At 42.2% G+C, this 18,717-nt stretch overlaps 1 protein-coding gene across 8 annotated transcripts in view; it reads left to right on the forward strand.

Moving 5' to 3' along the window:
• The window catches only part of PPFIA4 (PTPRF interacting protein alpha 4), a 116,034-nt gene that overhangs the window by 66,409 nt on the left and 30,908 nt on the right, over positions 1-18,717 (forward strand). For 6 of the 8 annotated variants that reach the window (XM_081010579.1, XM_081010581.1, XM_081010582.1 and 3 more), the window contains 10 exons: positions 1,054-1,200; positions 2,004-2,138; positions 3,063-3,146; positions 4,018-4,149; positions 8,117-8,179; positions 9,090-9,181; positions 13,858-13,999; positions 15,672-15,877; positions 17,575-17,815; positions 18,191-18,226. In XM_081010579.1, the coding sequence (XP_080866705.1) occupies positions 1,054-1,200; positions 2,004-2,138; positions 3,063-3,146; positions 4,018-4,149; positions 8,117-8,179; positions 9,090-9,181; positions 13,858-13,999; positions 15,672-15,877; positions 17,575-17,815; positions 18,191-18,226 (1,278 nt within the window). The remainder of the gene's footprint in view (positions 1-1,053; positions 1,201-2,003; positions 2,139-3,062; positions 3,147-4,017; positions 4,150-8,116; positions 8,180-9,089; positions 9,182-13,857; positions 14,000-15,671; positions 15,878-17,574; positions 17,816-18,190; positions 18,227-18,717) is intronic. The other 2 variants (XM_081010584.1, XM_081010586.1) reach the window with 1 other exon arrangement.

Here is an 18,717-nt window from a genome sequence, read left to right on the forward strand (position 1 = left end):
CTGAAGCAACTTTAAAAGCCATCTTATTTTTTCCAGGTGTAGCAAAAATAAAATAGTCTGAGCATCTGCTTGCAGAAAGTTATTGCTGTTTCTAGCAGTGAGCTTAGTTATTCAGTGTCAAAGTAAGAAAAAATTGATCATAACAAGAGATTTGCAACCCTGCCTCCTCTCAGTTTGCCCAGATAAATAATTGGGCTTTCAGAGTTCTAGTAGAATACTTTGGGGTGGGGTGGGGACACCAGTTTTTCAGGTGTTCCCTGTGAGTACAGTGGTACCTCGGGTTACATACGCTTCAGGTTACAGACTCTGCTAACCCAGAAATAATACCTCGAGTTAAGAACTTTGCTTCAGGATGAGAACAGAAATCGTGCGGCGGCGGCAGCGGCGCAGCAGCAGCAGCAGCAGCAGCAGGAGGCCCCATTAGCTAAAGTGGTGCTTCAGGTTAAGAACAGTTTCAGGTTAAGAACAGTTTCAGGTTAAGAAAGGACCTCCGGAACGAATTAAGTATGTAACCAGAGGTACCACTGTACTCTAAAAGTACAGTTACCATTTTCCTGCCACTTTCCCTTCCCTGCCAGCTCTCTACTTCATCAAGCCAAAAACCCTGGGGAAGAGAAAGACATGACAGTGAGAGGGTTCTCAACAACACAGGAAAGGCCTTGTGGCTGCAAATGGTGCATAGAGCATTATTTCTTGCAATCATGAGGTTTGACTGTGGTGGGAGCCTCCACCACCATTTGCCTTGTCTTGTCCCTCAAGTTATGGTTGTTTTGAGGGGCAAAGATGGATGAGGCTGTTGGGCAGGGCTGGAGAGTGGTGGAGGCAAGTGTGAGCCCAACTTTCATTTGGAATCAGCTTAAATGGTTCCAATACAACCTTTCAAAATGGGGCCAGCTTATTAATGCGGAGAGAGTTTGCATTTTGAGCTTCAGTGTAGTACCTCAATAGGCATAACAAGCCCTTCTCATGCTGTGGTTCAGGCATATTTTTCTATCATCATGAGGGCCATACAACCACAAAGTTCGTGACTTTCTTCATGGCTCATCCTACCAGGCTTTGGCACAGAAAGAAGACATGGAGGAGAGGATCACCACCTTGGAGAAGCGCTATTTGGCAGCCCAAAGAGAAGCCACCTCTATTCATGACCTCAATGATAAACTAGAGAATGAGCTGGCCAATAAAGAGTCTCTCCATCGCCAGGTAACAGGCACTAATGGCATGCCATCCGAAAAGCCAGCTTCCTTCCTCTGAGTCAAGGGCATGTGTGGCTACAGTCATAGGTACTTCAAGACCCTCCTTTGACACTCTTGAACTTATATATATAAGTTTTAATTTTTTGATGATTTTAACACTGATCAACCACAAGTAGGTATCAGCATGGTGTACAGTATAAGGCCAAAAAGGTCATACAACCAAAAGTGCAACCATGAAATGAAAAACAATAAAATACAGTCAAAATACACAAATAAAATGCCTGGGGAAACAGAAACGTTTTCACTTGACACCAATAAGTTTGCACCAGTTGTATCTCTGTGTTGAGGGTGCCACAGTTGGGGTGCCATGATGGAAAAGGCTTAGCTTGGTTGACACACTTGTGTGTAGAAAGTACTTTAAGAAGATCTTAAGATACAGGCAAGCTATATAGGAAGAAATAGTCAAGCTACCCAGCTTCCAATCCTTTTAAAGTTTTAAAGATTAAAACCAACACATTTATTTGAGGCAAGAAGCAAATAGGCAGCCCAAGTTGTTCTCTTGGAATTGGTGCAATAGCATCCCCTTAGTCAATGCCCATTAACATTCTGGCAAGCACATTCTGCACTAGTTGAAGCTTTGGTCATCTTTAAGGACAGCCCCCATGTACAACTTGTTACAGTAAGCCTGTGAGTAACTTACTAGAGTATGGACTACTGTAACCAGACTATTCCTGTCCAGGAACGGATGGTGGCTGAAGCTGTGTTTGGTCACCCCCTTTTTCATGACTGCCATTCTGCATTGTTCTACAGTGTGAGGAGAAAGCACGACATCTCCAGGAGCTTCTTGAACTGGCAGAGCAGAAACTGCAGCAGACAATGAGGAAAGCTGAGACACTGCCTGAGGTGGAAGCTGAGCTGGCCCAAAGGATAGCAGCACTCACCAAGGTAAGTACACAGCCAGAAGCTGGCTTCAAAGCCCAGGGTACAGAAAGAGTTTAGTGTTTCTCCAGAATTTTAGAACTTTCCTGGAATGGAGGAGAAAGGTGGAAGAAAGAGGAGCTTTTTAATTCATGTTACAAGTATTACTTTTTCCTTTCTGCTCTGTATTGTCTCTTCTGCAGTAGCTGGCTATCATGAGCCACCTCTTTGGATGGTGACCTCTCCTAAGGAGGGTTTTGTTTGTTTGTTTTTAAATGATGCTCTAGCAGGTCATGCTGCATTTTTCATAGGTATGTTTTAGGCACCCAGAATCTGAAGGCAGGGCTTGCTTCTCAAGAATGACCTAAAGTGCATTCTTTTCAACCAAGAAGCCAAGCACTGCATTGGGCTAGGCAAGCTTGGAACAAGGGTTTGAGGTCCATTTACCATTCCTGAGTCTTTTACCTCAGATATTTCTACCTTCATACAGGCATTAAAAAAATGGGACAGGAGCACAAATCTCTGTTAAACTAATTGTGCAGCTGTTTAATGAAATAGGCATTGCGAGGAGTGAGATGGACCAGGAAGTTGCTGTGACGTTTGTACAGCCAGATTCAGAAGGCCCATATGGCACTTCCTCAAGCTTAGCTTGATGCAAGGTTATTTTAGAGCTGAGCTCATTAAGAATCTCCAGTGTATTAATGTGCTAGTGCCTGAGAGAGACCTTTCCCAGAATCCCTCAGCTTATGTTTAACACCCACCCAAATATCTCATGAGAACAAATCCACCATGGTCACATTCCTATATTTTTGGGTAGTACTGCGCTCTGCCTGATTGCTGTGTCAGTATGTTCTTATGTAAGAACAGGTATCTCTTATCCCCGCTCCCTATCCTAATTCCCAGAGCTTGTAAGAATTGCTCATTCCTTTGAGACTGTCTTGGTCTGTGTAGGCAGAAGAAAGGCATGGCAGTATTGAAGAGCGACTGCGGCAGCTGGAGACTCAGTTGGAGGAGAAGAACCAAGAACTAGCAAGGGTAGGTTGACTTCTGTAGAGTATATAGCACTGCTTTTTATCATTTTTAACACCTTATTTACAGCACCACAGTTTAGGTCAGGATCCTGTTGTGGGAGGGAGAAAGATGATTTGGAGTTAGCTTCTACATTTGCTACTAGAATTTCAATGTCTTATTCACAAGTGTTGCATCACATGGTTGCTGCAAGTCTTTGACCACGCTGTTACAGCCTGCTTCTTTAAGGCTGAGTTTTAATGGCGTGGTTAAGTTGTGTCACCCAGGCACACAGGAAACTCCTTTATAATTCCGCTCTGCGTAGTGGAACAATTGTATCACAGATGGTGGTCAGCACTTCTGAATTCAATCCAAGTTCTGAAATAAAATGGGACTTCTTATAATTTCACTCCTACCAAAATCTATTCATCTTCCTTCCTGATAGCCCTTTAATGTATAATAACAAAACATTTATTTTGTTTTGGGTTGCCATTTCAAAGACTTTTAATACTAATTTCAGTAAGCAGTTTCACAATAGTAAAATAGTTGCAAGGAAAGGTTTTTTTGTCATTGTACACAAGAATAAATCTGTACCACTGAATGATATAAAATCACTTCTTAATTTGCAGTGTAAATAATATTCATAGGAACTGGGCTCCCCACTGGTATAAGCTGATGTAGTGGAACTAATAAAAGTTTGGAAAGTGGATTCTCAAATCTTCCAATCAACGTGGTGGACATAGTATGCTTGTGAAAACTTTACTACATTAGGTTGTTAGAAAGAAGGTTATTTTGGAGGAGATTCTTCAATGATTAGGGCTAATTTTACAGCAATTTCAAGGCAAATCTGCTTTGAATTACTTGGTTGATCATGATTCCCCCCTCAACTCCCAAACAGGCCCGTCAGAGGGAGAAAATGAATGAGGAACACAACAAGCGGCTGTCTGATACTGTGGATAGACTGCTGAGTGAGTCCAATGAGCGGCTTCAACTTCATTTGAAAGAACGGATGGCAGCCCTTGAAGAGAAGGTATGTATGTATTAGACACCTCATAAAATTAGCTCTATGGGTGTCATACACAACTGGCTTTTTTGCCATGCTATGTTTAAGATTGAAAAGATAATTTTGCTGACAGTCAGGATTTGACTGGAATGTTGGGGCCATCCTAAAAAGAAACTGAGATCATAGCTATTATTGATCAATTAATTCCAACTATTGAGTCAGGCCCAAGATTCTTTTTAAAATGAATGTTAGCAAAATACTTTTGCCTATAGAGTAGAGCAGTGGTTCCCAATTGGTGGTTGCTGACCCCAAGGGGTCCGCATAACCCATCCAGAGGGTCTGTGACACTACTCATGTGTAACAAAAACTAGCATAGAGATAACAAAAATTTCCTAAGTAGGGGGTCCATGGGTTGGCTTGGCTTAGCAACTGGAAGCCATAAGTAGAGGATCTTACAGACTGATTTTGCAGAGAAGGCCTCTTTTGCTGCCTTGGGCTCTGCTGGTCCCTTTGCATCTTCCTTTGGGCTTAGTGTATTCTAACTAATTCTAAGGGATAGAGGATTGCACTGATGGCTTCTTGAATGATTTGTTGGTACAATTTAACTGGCTGCTGCAATAAATGTGGAACAAAATTTTGGCTTTTAGGATGCTCTTGTGTGAGATCAAGTCTCAGCTACCTACATCTTCATGTATTGGCATCTAAGTATTTGTAGTGGTATCAAAAAGCCATTGTTCATTGAGGATGGATGGATAATTGGTTGGATGGGTGGGAAGATTTTTAAAATGTTTTTGTTGCTTTACTGTGCCAAATTATTAGCTCATGTGCATGGTTTTGAAGGGGCAGTCTAGCCTGTACTTTTGAGATCAGTACTGCTGTAATGGCAAAGGGTCTATAAATATTTGTTAGTAATTTAGATGGCACAGATATTGATTCACTTCCTACCTCATACCTCAACTGAACCGTCTTAAGTGTCCCTACCACTTTCTTTTCCTTCTGCTAGTGTGTAGCAATTGTAATATCTATACTGTGTGAAGTTGGATCTTCACTGGGCCAACTTCAATGAGAATAAGCTCCGTAAGAATCAATCACTCCATTCTCTTCTAATTATTATCATGTAGTTAGAGTGCAATGATGATCAGCTGCATTGCACATGTCAAAAATGTAATAAAAAGAATGTCATAAAGAAAATAATCTTCGTTTGGTCTGTTGAGCTCTGATTGTGTTAGGCCAGGGGCTGCAAACCTTTTTGTACCCACAGGCACATTAAGAATTTTGAGAGTGTTCTGGGGGCACCAGACAAAACTTGCCTTCTGTGTGTGGTGCGGCATAATGCAAAATGGATGCCATGAGGAGGGGCATAACAGAGACAGCCACTCTGGACAACCTTATGCTTATCATAGAAAGTCAGCTCTGTAGTATTGGTTTTGATTGTGGAGTTCACACAATATTTATTTCATATGCGCATACGCTGATGCTGTTGCTGTCTGATAGCAACAAGGAGCAATTCTCAGTACTAGAAAAATACAGAAGATAGCAACACCACTCTCATTTCACAGAGTTCACTTTGTGGGTACCTGCACATTTTGCCCCATAACTTTCTGTCCAGGAGGGGTTGATACTTACCTAAAAATGAATAAATAAATAAAAGCTCAGAATGTGGGGCACCTGTCCAGGAGCACCAGCAAAATTGTTTCCAGATGCTACGGTGCCTGCAGGTGCTGGGTTGATGACCCCTGTGTTAGTCATTCCATCTCAAAGGGTGGTTTGTTTTTTTTAAATGACTGTTGTGCTGGATATTCAGACATTAGTGACTTTGACAAGCTCTCCTCAAGGTCTATAGAAAGTATTCCTTGCTGCATTTACAATTCATGGACCTGATTAGAACACCTATGCATTTTGAATGCTAACTTCAATTGTCTCAGTTCTTCTGTAACTAGAGTTGTTTAGCTCTTGGGGTGTGACAGGTTCCAAATTGCACAAAAGGGAGCCATAACAGCAGTCAGTGAGGCACAATTGCCTGGCTGAAATCTGCTAGGGAAAGACAGGGACTTCTTCAGTACAGTACATTTTCAGGGGTGGAATGCATTTTTGAAGCCTACCCATTTTCAGCTCTAGCTCTGCTTTGTTGCCAGTATGATAGAGACCTGACCAGGGCCGTCTTTAGCAGATGCGGTGCCGGGGTGCAAATATCCGCTTAGCGCCCCCAAATTAACCATTGATAGTGGGGAAGGGTGCGAAGCTGCGCATTGCCAGCCATGGGAGGGATGCGCAACTCTCTCCCATGCCGCTGCGGGAGAGCAATCCCCGCAGAGGCTTGGGAGGGAAGCTGCGCGGCTGCCAGCAATATAGTTAGCGGGGCGCAGCTTCCATCCTAAGCCTCTGCAGGGATCGCTCTCCTCCCGCGGAGGCTTGGGAGGCAAGCTGCACGCCCACCAGCCATATGGTTGACGGGACGCAGTTGGCGGGCGTGAAGGGAAAGGGGAGGCTGCCGGCAAAGCTGCACAGCTCCCCCACTGACTGGGGTGCCCCTGAGAGGCCGGCACCGTGGCACCATGCACCACTAAGCTGTATGGGGAAAGACGGCTCTGGACCTGACTCACACCTCTTCATATTTTTTTAAGAATACACTTATTCTCTTTCTCCCCTCCCCCCCAGCATGGAAAAGGGAACAGAGGAAACTCCCATACAAGCAGTTAGGTGTATGGTCAGGTAACACACAAAACAACCATTAGGCTGAGCTCATCTCCTCTCTGAATTGCAAAAAGGTCCACCATGTAGGGATCTGCTCTATGGGAGGCAGCTTTTCTTCCTATCAACAAGGATAGCACTCAGTGCCATTTATAGCAAATTCTTCCTCTGTAGCTAATGAGCCCAGAATTTAGGGCACCAGTGGGTCATTACCTCTTCCATTATCTCATTTATACTGGTGATTTTATGTGAGTTTAGGGAGTAATGCTGTGGGCTGAAATCCTAATTGTTTGACCATCTGGGAACCCCTCCTGTTCTACTGGTCTCAAGTTTAGAAACTTGGCATAAAGAACTTTCATTGGCTCAGATTTGTCACTGTCACATCTAAGTAGCCTTGAAGGTTCCCCAATACCATTTGCCTTTATTAATGCTAATAAAAATATTAAGTGCTTAATTTGTTTGTAAATTGGCACATTGCTGCCTTTGGAAATGCACAACAATTTTTAGGTTAGACTGGTATTATGTGCAGTATTACTGTACAGGAGTTTGTTTATTTTTTAAAAGACAGATTTCTGATCTATTATCACATCAGATGGAATTCAGAATTAAGGTCAAACTGGCCATCAAATTTGGCACATAGACTTGGCATGCAATACTTTGGCATGCAAATTGTTCATGCCATACTCCAGATCTGGCTCACCCCACCCCCAATTCTATTTTTTGAAAAACCTTGCTTGCTTTGCCTATCCACTTGACAAATATTGCATCTAGTTTAGCCTTCAGAGGCAGTTTTACTCCAAGGTAGCTCCTATCCATGTCTAACATTCTTTTTAGTGATTAGCAGTTAATTTTGGGCAGCCTCCCTAGAGGCTTATGTGAACACTTGTGGAGGGATCACTTCTACAATTATCTTTTGGACAATGCAGATGTCTGTTCTGATATATAGCTTTCAATCTCAATACTCAGAGTTCTCCAGAAAGCCAGTTGAACAGCTTTACTTAGAGACCCATATAGTCTCTTTGGTCCCTTGCTAAATGAGCATTCAGCCTGATTGGTTTGTGGAGAGATGAGACCACGTTGGTTTCTTAATGAGTGTTCAGTCTGATTTGTTTGTGGGGAGATTAGATGAATTGCATCAAGAAAGTGTTAACACACACTTTCCAGTGCATTTTTCTGTCATATTCCTTAACGCAAAAAGTTTGATCATTTGGGGAAGTGGATTTGTTTTCCAAGAGCTCCAATTTTAAATCAAATTTGAAACACCCTTTCTCTCTCTTGTAATTACTCACCTTTGCTTTTTAAGAACACATTATTACAAGAACTGGAAAATACCCAAAAACAAATAGAGGAGCAGCAGCATGACAAGGTAAATGCCACTCCGGGGAACTGTGGAAGGAGTGGCAAATATATTTGTTAAGTGCATTTTCGTTGCCTTGAAATTGCATGATCAGAAACTGTCAAATGGTTGTATCATGATCACTATAAATAGTTTTATAGATCACTATAAATAGTTTTTTGCTTCCCTGCTGGGTCCTCTTTTAGAAGAGAAGCTGATCAAACTCTGTTCATTTCCAGTGAGCAGGATGTCCTCATAGAGGACTGAAGTGGTTCTGTTCTGCCCACAAACACTGCATTTTGGGCAGAATTTTAGTAGGGATAGGATCTTAGCTAAAAGGTAGTAAAGTAAACTGCAAATAACTCCCTTTGGAGTCCTCTCTAGTGTCATCTCAACATTTTAACTGGAAACCTTTCCGACCCCATTGCCCTTGCCAAAGTTCTTGTGCAGGCTTTGCTGGCAGGGCGCATTAATTGACTCCCACCCTTTGTATGGATGTAGCAGGACTACTTCACTCCCCTACCTTTAATAAGTGGACAAAAATTGCACTATATTGCATGATATTCTTGTTTATGGTATTGAGGCTTTCATTCAATGATTTTTAGGATAAGCCTTGGCTTTTTGGTCACTTCTGTTTACAGCTATAAATTTCTCACTGTTTACTAGCATGACCAAATACATTCTCTGAGCAACAACAGGAATACAATTAGTGTCCAAGTAGCATTCACTTGCTGCATGTAACAGCCAACAACCAATAAGTGCCTGCTTTTCCCACACCCTTTTGTCTGCCTCTATGTCCCCTTATTCTCCCCTGCTTTCCCTTCAGCATGATAATCTACAATTGCTGCATGACTTTTGACTTCACAGATGGTATGAAATGTGTGTGTTACCATAGTTGTACTGGCTATAGAGAAACTATTTCTTATTTTGTTGTGAACAGAGAAGGCTGTCAGATGAAATTGACAAATTGAGATTAGAAATTGACCAGTTAAAGACGAGAAGTGGATCTTTTCTTGACAGTGTACATACAAGGTGAGAATATTATTTATTTTTCATGGCAAATACCTCTGTGACAATTTGTTGTTGTTGTTATCATCATCATCATCCTAATCATTTATTAAATTTGTATACCTCCCTTCATCTGAAGATCCCAGGCCAGTTCATAACAGAAAAATACAAAATAAAACAAACACAAACCAATGACCCCACATACTGATGGGAGGGGGGTTGTCTCTCTGAACCAATGCCTCAGCTTGTGTTGCTGTATCTACAGACTTTTCATTGATGTTTCTCACATCCCAGAGTTCTTCACATTGAGGCAGAATGTGCAATCAGGTGGGCTGCATTTATTGAAACTTGTAAAAATGTTCTTGGCAAAATTTTAGTTTTGGCCTCTGTAACTTTGATAGATGCTGCTGAAATTGAAGGGCTACCAGAGCCCAAGTGGCTGTGTCACAAATTGTTTTCATCTTAATGACAACTAAAACATAGGTCTTCTGCATACCTGACAGTTGTATCATAGCCTGATTTCTGGTGGTCCAGCTGGGTTTTAGCTGCACAGTTCATAGAATAGAATTGTAGAATTGGATGGGACCCTGAGGGTATCTAGTACAACTGCCTGCAATGCAGGAATCTTTTGCCTGACATCTGGCTCGAACCTACAATCTGAGATTAAAAGTCTGATGCTGTTGGGGATCCTGGACATCTGAACAGGAACACTGCAGACTGCTATGTTTTGTTGCAAGTCCTTCTTGCAAATAACGCAAAAGAAGCTTTCCCATTCTCTCCTGCCTCTTCAAATGCTAAACTGGCCTAATAAAATTTATCTGAAAGCAAAATCTGACTCTTTGCTATCACTGTGTGATCCAGTAGAGGGTGCAATTACACAACAGGCCAGTAAAATAGATAAGACAGCAAGCACCTGCAGTGCTCTAGCTACCAGTGTTTTGCTTTTGTTTTGGAGCCTCACTGGTAAATAGGAAGAATGACCTCTCCAATGGGCATCTGTTCTCTTCGCACATTACATGTTTCATATCTTGATAGTACTTCAGTTTATAAAACAGGGTGAAATTCAAACCTGTATTTTTAACAGGGAACTTTGGTGTGTTTCATTTTGTACCTGATTATCTTGCTAAAGTTTATTTAGTCAGTACACTGTGGTCTTAAATGTTACCTGTCTTAAACCTCTGTAATTTACCGTATTTTTCACACCATAGGACGCACCGGACAATAGGACGCACTTTGTTTTAGAGGGGGGAGAACAAGAAAAAAAAATTCTCCCCCTCTCTGCCCAGCGCCCCTTCAGTGAAGTGGCAGGAGGCGCTGTGCAGAGAGGGGGAGAACTTTCCCCCTCTTGTTTTCCTGCTCTAAAACAAGGTGCCGTTTAAGGTGCGTTCAGACGGCTACCTTGGAAGCCTGGAGAGCGAGAGGTGTCGGTGTGCACTGACCCCTCTCGCTCTCCAGGCTTCAGGTTCCTTTCGACCTGCTCTTTGGGGCTGACGGGGGGAAGCCCACCACCAGCCCCAAAGAGCAGGTCAGGGAGCAGCGGAAAGGCGCAGCGGAGAGGCTCCTGCCATAGCCGCGCGTCACCTCTCCAGCCGGGAGAGGGTCGCGGGGGGCTGCTTTAGCCCCACGAGTGCTCTCCCGGCTGGAGAGGTGACGCGCGGCTATAGAGGCTCCTGCCATAGCCGCGCGTCACCTCTCCAGCCGGGAGAGGGTCGCGGGGCTATGGCGTCTTCGCTCCATAGGACGCACACACATTTCCCCTTCATTTTTGAAGGGGAAAAAGTGCGTCATATAGAGCGAAAAATACGGTAATCTAAAATAAATATTGATCCTCAGGTATTGTCTTTTGATTGCAACCTTTAATAGGTTTAGTGGACACAGTAACCTTTAGTAGGTTGTCTACGCCATTGTGCTAATCCTGCTCTTAGTGGACACTCTGCACCTTTTGTGGTGGCCCATGGCTCCTTCAATCCTTGGCATGTCCAATTAAAGATTCTCCAATAAGCAAGCTGTTGAGAGAACTCTTCCTGTGATGCTGAAGATAAAGTAGTATTGGGCTAGATGGACTATTGGTATGATTTGGAATAATGCAGCTCTGAATGGAATTTGTGTTGTCTTTGACAGTCATGTGATTGCTACAGTGAACACATTGTTGCAGTTCAGCCCGCATTTACCCTGTATGTATGTAACCCATTTTTAAAGTAACTTCACTGTGGAATTATCAAATCAGCATTACTGCTGCGAGTGCTGTGTTTAACCATGACTATTCATGCAAATTGACTTACAAGCCAGGAAAAAAGGGATGATGGTGAGAAAAGAAAGTTGAAGCTGTATTGTAAAGGAAAGCCATTGGAACTGTCGTGCCGAGTCTTGCTAACCCTTGTAATCCGTAATCTGTGAAACTGTAATCTTCAGAGAAAAACCACAAGCCCTGTAATGTGCTGTGTTGTCTGATCACAGTTTCTGGTAATAAGAGGCATACAGACATAGTTGAATATGTGGCTGTTATGTTCATATATAACAACATGTTCTGCTTTTTTATGAGATAAGGAAGAAAAGTAAGATGAAATATGAAATCATGTCACTTCACTCCTAATCCATCACTGGTGGCAGTCTCTTCATTGGCAGAAAAGAGATGATATCCCTTCCATGTACACTTATCATTGCTTGTTCAAACAGCCTACTGACAGATCCCCGACAGCCTAATCCTTTGCATATCTGTTCAGAAGTAAGCCCCACTGAGGTAATTGGGGCTTGCTTCCAGGTAAATATTGTGTAGGATTGCAGCCTGAATTCTCTACACTGTTCAGCCATTATGGATTGAATTCAGCCTCTTTTGTCTGAATCATGCCTAGTTTAAGGAACACCTGGCACGTTTTTCTTTCCCCTGCTTTGCAGAGGTGGATACTATGTCCCCTTACTGCTTTCTCCAAGCAGAACAAAATACTGGAGTTTGAAGGAGGAAAGTGAAACACTATTGTCTTTCACCTTCTCACATCAATTACTCTTGAATATGTTCCTACTAATGGTCCGTTTTTGTGTCCAGGTTCCATACACTCTGTAAATTATTCATTTAGCCACAGGAGTGTGCAGTCTTACATTACATGTATTGTACTATGAGGGGATTTTACAATGATTTCTCTCCCCCCCCCATGGTTTCTCACAGGCCCCTAACTTCTTCAAACACCATTGTTTGAATACCTGGGGTTTCAATGATGATTTTCATATTCTGCTATTAACCTTAGCAATCTAGAATAACTTCTTGTTTAGGGATATGCTGCAAAATAAACCATAGCAGTCTTTTTGAGCCAAAGGGTGAATGGAAGGGTAGATGGGACTGAAACTGGCTCTGTAGCTTTTGCTACAGGATGTGTCCTTGTATTTCAGAGGCAGATAATTGTGTTGGATTCTCCCTCACCCCCCAATATCCTGGAACACTGGAGTGCTCAAATGATAGGGCTGGAAAGTACTGCACCCACTGGGGATCTCAGCTGTCACTTTCACTTTGATCTCCTTCTCTCCAGACTGAAATGAGGCTCTTAGGCTCAGCCAGTGTGATGAGAGATGGCTTGGTAGCCTGTATGTGAGCCTGGTGTGGCATGTGATAAGCTTGGCATATAACATTTAAAATATTACTTGAGTATGATTTTAAATTTCAAAAGTGTGTGTGTGTGCACTGTCACACACATGTACTTTAATAAGAGACCCTGCATTTAAAGCTTGCTTCTAAAGAACTGAAACTTAATACCCTTTCAATTGACCTGGTGGGCTTGCATTAAACTTTAAGTAGAAAATTATGAGCTGCTTATTACTTGCTAATCAACGGAATGCTTCTTTCATATTCAGGGTCAAGTTCTTCAAAGTTTGGATTGTCACATCCTGCACTCTCTTAAGTGCTTGTTTAGCTATATATATTGGCCTCTGTCCAACAAGAAGGGACATTGAAATGGGTGTTGCACATGTGTTTCCCAGCAATGAAGAGATTGTGGAGCAAGATCTTGAATACCACTCATCATCTATTTGGAGGAAATGGAGGTTTCCTTCCTTGACTGATGATTGGCAGCACTCTAACTCCAACTTAGTGATTGCTATTTAAAGTCTGTTGTGGCATTTGTTTTAAGCTTCTTGTGACTACTTTAAATTATTTTGTTATAGAGTAAAAAGCATTGTAAAAAAATGAACTCCTGGAATGTTCTTTTCACCCTTGGGAATCAGGGCGCTACCGAATAGCTTGCTTTCCTGATTTTACTGAGGGAAGGTCACTGGTTTTCTTTAAAAGTAGAACTAAATTCAAGGTGTTTTATTTACCAAGGGATGGACCTGTGTTGACCAGAACTGTACCCTGTTCCCCACCCAGTTTGGATTTCCCTGGTACTGGCTATGGACCCACATTGCTGTCTGAATATCAGTTATCCAAAACTACATTCACTGTTCATCCTTGTATGGACTTCCTGTTTTTCCAGACTTATGATTAGTTGAATATTTTGGCTGTGAGACAATGATAGCATACTGTGTTTCTCAGTGTGTGTTGCGTTATACTGTTAGTATCTGAAATTACACTCTATTTTTAGACTGGTGGTTAAAAAGACAAGTAAAAAATATTAAAACTATTTATTACATATTATCCCCATTAAACAAAACTAAATGATGCTATTTTTATTTACTTAGGACTTTTCTCCTCTCCCCCTCTTTTTTTTTTGTAGGTCGCTTGTTGGAAGTACTCCAGACCTCAGGTATCCCCTGAGTACTATTGTCCATGCACCAGCCGAGCCCTTTGGAGCACCCTCCAGTCTTCACCGGGCACCAAAGAGCCGATTTACAACTCTGCGGGAAGACCCCTCCAAGGTAAAGCTCCTGATGTTTGCCTTGCTCCAGCTAATCTTTAGCGGGCAGCTCCAGTTACGCCTGTATCTTGGAGCATATCACAAAATCTTTGTGATGGCAGCAGCTGCAGCAGCTGTCCTGCGCCTTTAAACGAGGGGCTTTGGCCTTTCACTCGGCAGTAACAGCTGCAGACCTAAACCCCTTCTGAAGGAAAGAGACTCCCTGTTGTGTAGAAAGGCCACTGGATGGTGGCCAGGATAGTACTTATTTGATGGGCTTCTGCAGAGGATGGTGAGATGAAGTTTCAAAGGTCTTTGCTATGCTGTGAAATCTGGGCAAGAAAGAAGCCTTATGCCTTACTGCTTAGTTGGAGCGTATACTTGTATTGTTATACAGTAATTACTCTTAGAAGCCACAGGACTTGCTTGAATACTATAGATGTAGCTACATGTTGAGAAGAAAGAGAATGTGTTGCATATCATCCCTTTAAGGACCACTTTCAAGCTTGAATGCACCTTGAATTCACTTAAGTTTTGTTTTAGTGGACGTGGCTCAATTCAGTCCATTTAAAACAGGCAAAAGTCAAAGTGTGAACACCTTGGTGAATTTTGTTTGTTTGTTTCAAGGGTGGATAGATGTAGTATCTGCCTTTTTCCCATCAGGAAACTCAAGTTAGTGAGTGTATTATTGGAAGAGTTCAAAGGACCAATTACCATAGTTGCAGAGTATAGGGAACAAGGATTTTCTTGTTAAGCTCTAGTGAATCTAGTGTTAAGTTCCTCAACTTTGGATCTCTAGATGTTCAATTTCAACCCCAGCCCAGTATGTCCAATGGTCAGAGATGATGGGAGTTGTAGTCCTACATCAAATAGTAAACCAAATATGGGAAGACTACTCTAGTGTAATGAATTTACAGCTCTGTATGGAGCTCACAAATACAGTTAGAGAATGGGCAACTATGAAATTAATAGCAGAGACATGGATACTGTAGAAAAATTAGTTGCTTATTCTTTTGGGAGCAAACTGTCATATTTATGCTGAGATTTAAATAGTAGACTGTTATGTGTACTGTATATCAAAATGTTTTATTGACACTTAAAACCATGTTTTGCATGATGTTCTGGCAGACTATAAATTGTGTTTTTGTTCTTTAACAATATGTGGTCCAGACAAAGCAACATACCAGTACTGCTTGCTTACTTTGAGATGGTTTAGTAAGCCTACGGAACGTCTTTCTACACAGTTATTTAAAGGCATGCTGCTGACCTGTATCAAATATGGCAACTCCAACGCTATAGCAAGCCATTCCCAGACTGCATTAAACAAAAGAAACTATGTTTCTCTTAGCCATTTCTCTGGCCTTCCATTTACACTTTGCTCTATTGTAGCCAAGTGAATGCCAATGAAGGCTGCTTAATCCACTAAATAATTTCCTTAAGTCCTCCTGATGCTGCTATACCTTTCAAAAGTTGGAGCTTTTCAGAGGAACAAATCCAAACTCCCGTAAGTTCTAGTCTCAGCATAGTTTTGTCAAGGTTGGCTAGGTGAAATCACCCATAGCCCAGGATAAATGGAAGGTCCTTCATTTCAGAGTACAGCTATGGGAAATGGCATTCTTCCTTTTGGCTCCTTCTTATTGGAGTTTTAACATGGTGGTGGTTGCATGAGTTATTTTGTGGTTTTATGTATTCAGGATTGGGACCTTGCTCAGCCAGGTGGGGTCCTTGCCGCTACATCTCACACCTTTGACAGTGACCCAGAGATCTCTGATGTTGATGAGGATGATCGGGAGACTGTGTTTAGTTCCATGGACATGCTGTCTCCAAGCGGTCACTCTGATGCCCAGACCCTTGCTATGATGCTGCAGGAACAGCTTGATGCCATCAATGAGGAGATCAGGTATGGAATGGAGCAGTCTATTTCATGATATTGACTTGAATCTATATTTTCACAGTGACTGAAAAAAAATCTACATAATTTTGTTTGGACTACCTCTCAGAAAAAGTGAACTGCTTTCAGTCATCTCTAATCTCAACCTTCTGAAGATCTCAAAGCATAATATAGATGAAATTAAAAAAAGATACAGTAGTCTGCATAATCCATAAAGCCTGAAGAAACACCTTGTAGCATTCTCTCTGGAAACCTTAACAAAATAAGATGGGTGGAAGAGCTGAACCTGGGAGGGAGATGAAGACTTGAAACAACCAATTTTGGTTGCTGCAGAGTAACCTAGCCACATAAAGGCACATGATTAGTTGCTAATGTTGTCTCAGCACTGGTTTGAATGTAGTACTAAATAGAAGCATATTCTCATTCAGTGCTCCCATGCTCTAAGAAAACTCAACATTGCTATATTAATTAAAGAAAAATGAGTAATCTTCCATCTGTCCCAAACTCAACATCATAGTTGCAAGTCCAAAGAAAACATTTTGTTGTGATTCTAATGCCTTCAAGTGAAACTGTGAAGTTTTTTGTTTATTTTTTAAGGTTGAGGAAACTAATGTGCAGGAAGCTTGGTGATTTCCATCAAATCTTTTCCTAGATTCTGCAAAGTGATAAAATAGGAACAGCGTGGCTTCTAGTTCCTGCTTTAATTTTCTAATTTAAGGGAAGAATTCAACATTGAGCTATGTTTGCCAGACAGAACACGCCCTCCCTCCACTCTTCCCACATGCACTGTTCTGGGGGTTCTCACAACTCCACTCCAAAAGCCAGGGTGTGTGCTAAGGGAGGAGAGGAGGGGACAGCTCTCTTGCACAAACAGAAGTCTTCATGCAGGACTTCTACTGATGGAACTTGTTAGGTGAATCCTACCCCAAGTTACCTTGCATTTATCATTTGTCAATAAATATGCCAAAGGAGCTTATGGAGCATAGGGAGGCCAAGCTTAACTTTTAATAAAAATATTAGTTTGTTAGCCCTATGGATTTTGAAAGTATTACAAATGTGATCCATATGTAAGTTTACAGAGTATGAGCTTGAGAGCCTGGCAAAACAGTTCTTAGGAAATAGAGTCCTTCAGTGAAATATCAGAAGCTGTGTTCTAGCTCAGAGTTCTTCAGCCTTGGGTACCCAAGGTCATACTGCAGCTCAGTACTTTTCTTCTAGATAAAAGGTGACAGTACTCAGTATGAAGTTGTTACAGTAAGTGCCACACCTTTAACCAGTGTTTTTCTTCCAGAAAAAAGGTGTAGGTGCTGCGTATCTTTGAGTACCCTCAGAAAAAAAGCACTTCTGCAACTCCCATAATTCCTATCCATTGGCTAAGATGGTGGGAGATGACTGGAGTTGTAGTTCAGCAACATCTGGGGATCCCAGGTTGAATAACTGCTATAGCTTGTTGAGTCATGTAGATGCATAAACCATGGAGTAAGTCTTGAGGAGGCCCTTGGGGAGATGGAGGTAACTAACACATTAAGGAGAAGTGGGGTAGATTGCTGCCCTCTGGGTGACATGGTTCTGAGTTGGAGCCATTGAATACCTTTATATTTTTCTGCATAATACGAGTAAGCAGATAAGAATTCCAAGTGGTGTTTGTCTAAATAAATGTTTTAAAATGCATTGCAAGCGGAGCTGAAATGCCTGTTTCCCTTTAGAATGATCCAGGAGGAGAAAGAATCAACTGAGCTGCGGGCTGAGCAGTTGGAGAGCCGTGTCACCAGTGGTAGCATGGAGGCCCTGAATCTAACACAGCTACGCAAAAGAGCATCTATCCCCACCTCCCTTACTGCCTTATCCTTGGCTAGCTCATCTCCTCCTGTCAGTGGGCGCTCTACTCCCAAGCTCACCTCTCGCAGCGCAGCTCAGGATCTTGATCGGATATGCAGCATGACCCTGGTAAGCAGGGCAAGAGGAGGGGTGATAATGCAGATAGACAGGTCGGCTGTTTGATTATATATGCTCTCCTTAGAATTGTCTTGTTGCTTTCTTGTTGCTTCCGAATATCGTTTGTGCAGACTGCAGGACTTCTGGTCTTTAGCATTTTCACTTGGGTTCTATTTATCGTGCATAGGCATTTACTTCAATGACAAAATTATATGCTGTTTTGTTTGTTTTCAGGAGGCCTTGTCTGTCCTGGTTGATGCCCACAATCTCTTGATGTTCTCTTCAGTCCAAGTTGTAGCAGGCCTTTTACAGCATCAACAGTTTGCTTTCTCCTTCATACTGTTATTTTAAACTAATTTCTCTACTCTTGTGTCTTGTTTTTCGCAGCCCAGTGACTTGAGGAAACACAGGAGGAAGCTACTTGTGAGTCTATTGGTTTATTTTCTCTTTTATGTGTATTCTTGTTCCACTTCTGTAACCTCGTTGCCCTTCTGCTCCCTCGTTAACCCTGTCATAACTATTGTCAAGCAGGTCTAGTGCACTAACATAGTGGAGCTGGCTTTATTCTGGGAAACCTCTGTATGCTGAAAAGAGAAGTGGTGGAGGTTGCAAAATATTGTGTTGTTTTAGGTAGGACTCTTAACTTGCTTATACTACCTTCATTGCTTCCACAAAATGTTGTTAGCATCTGTCTCAGGAGACAATGAAGGAATGCGCCTTTGGGGGTGAAGTCAAACCATTGAAGAGTTACAGCGCCTGCTGTGGGAGAGACCTATTTTGTTGCAGCTGAGGCAGATGAAGGCATCCAGTTTTGCTGCTGTGCTGCAGATGCACCATAGTGTTTCTTCTCTCTGCGCTCCTCACAGCACTCATTCTCCTTCTGGCCACTGCTGTGGCTACATGACATAATAACC

The sequence above is a fragment of the Podarcis pityusensis genome (assembly GCF_964106645.2).
Source record: "Podarcis pityusensis genome assembly, chromosome: 6".
NCBI classification, from domain to species: domain Eukaryota; kingdom Metazoa; phylum Chordata; class Lepidosauria; order Squamata; family Lacertidae; genus Podarcis; species Podarcis pityusensis.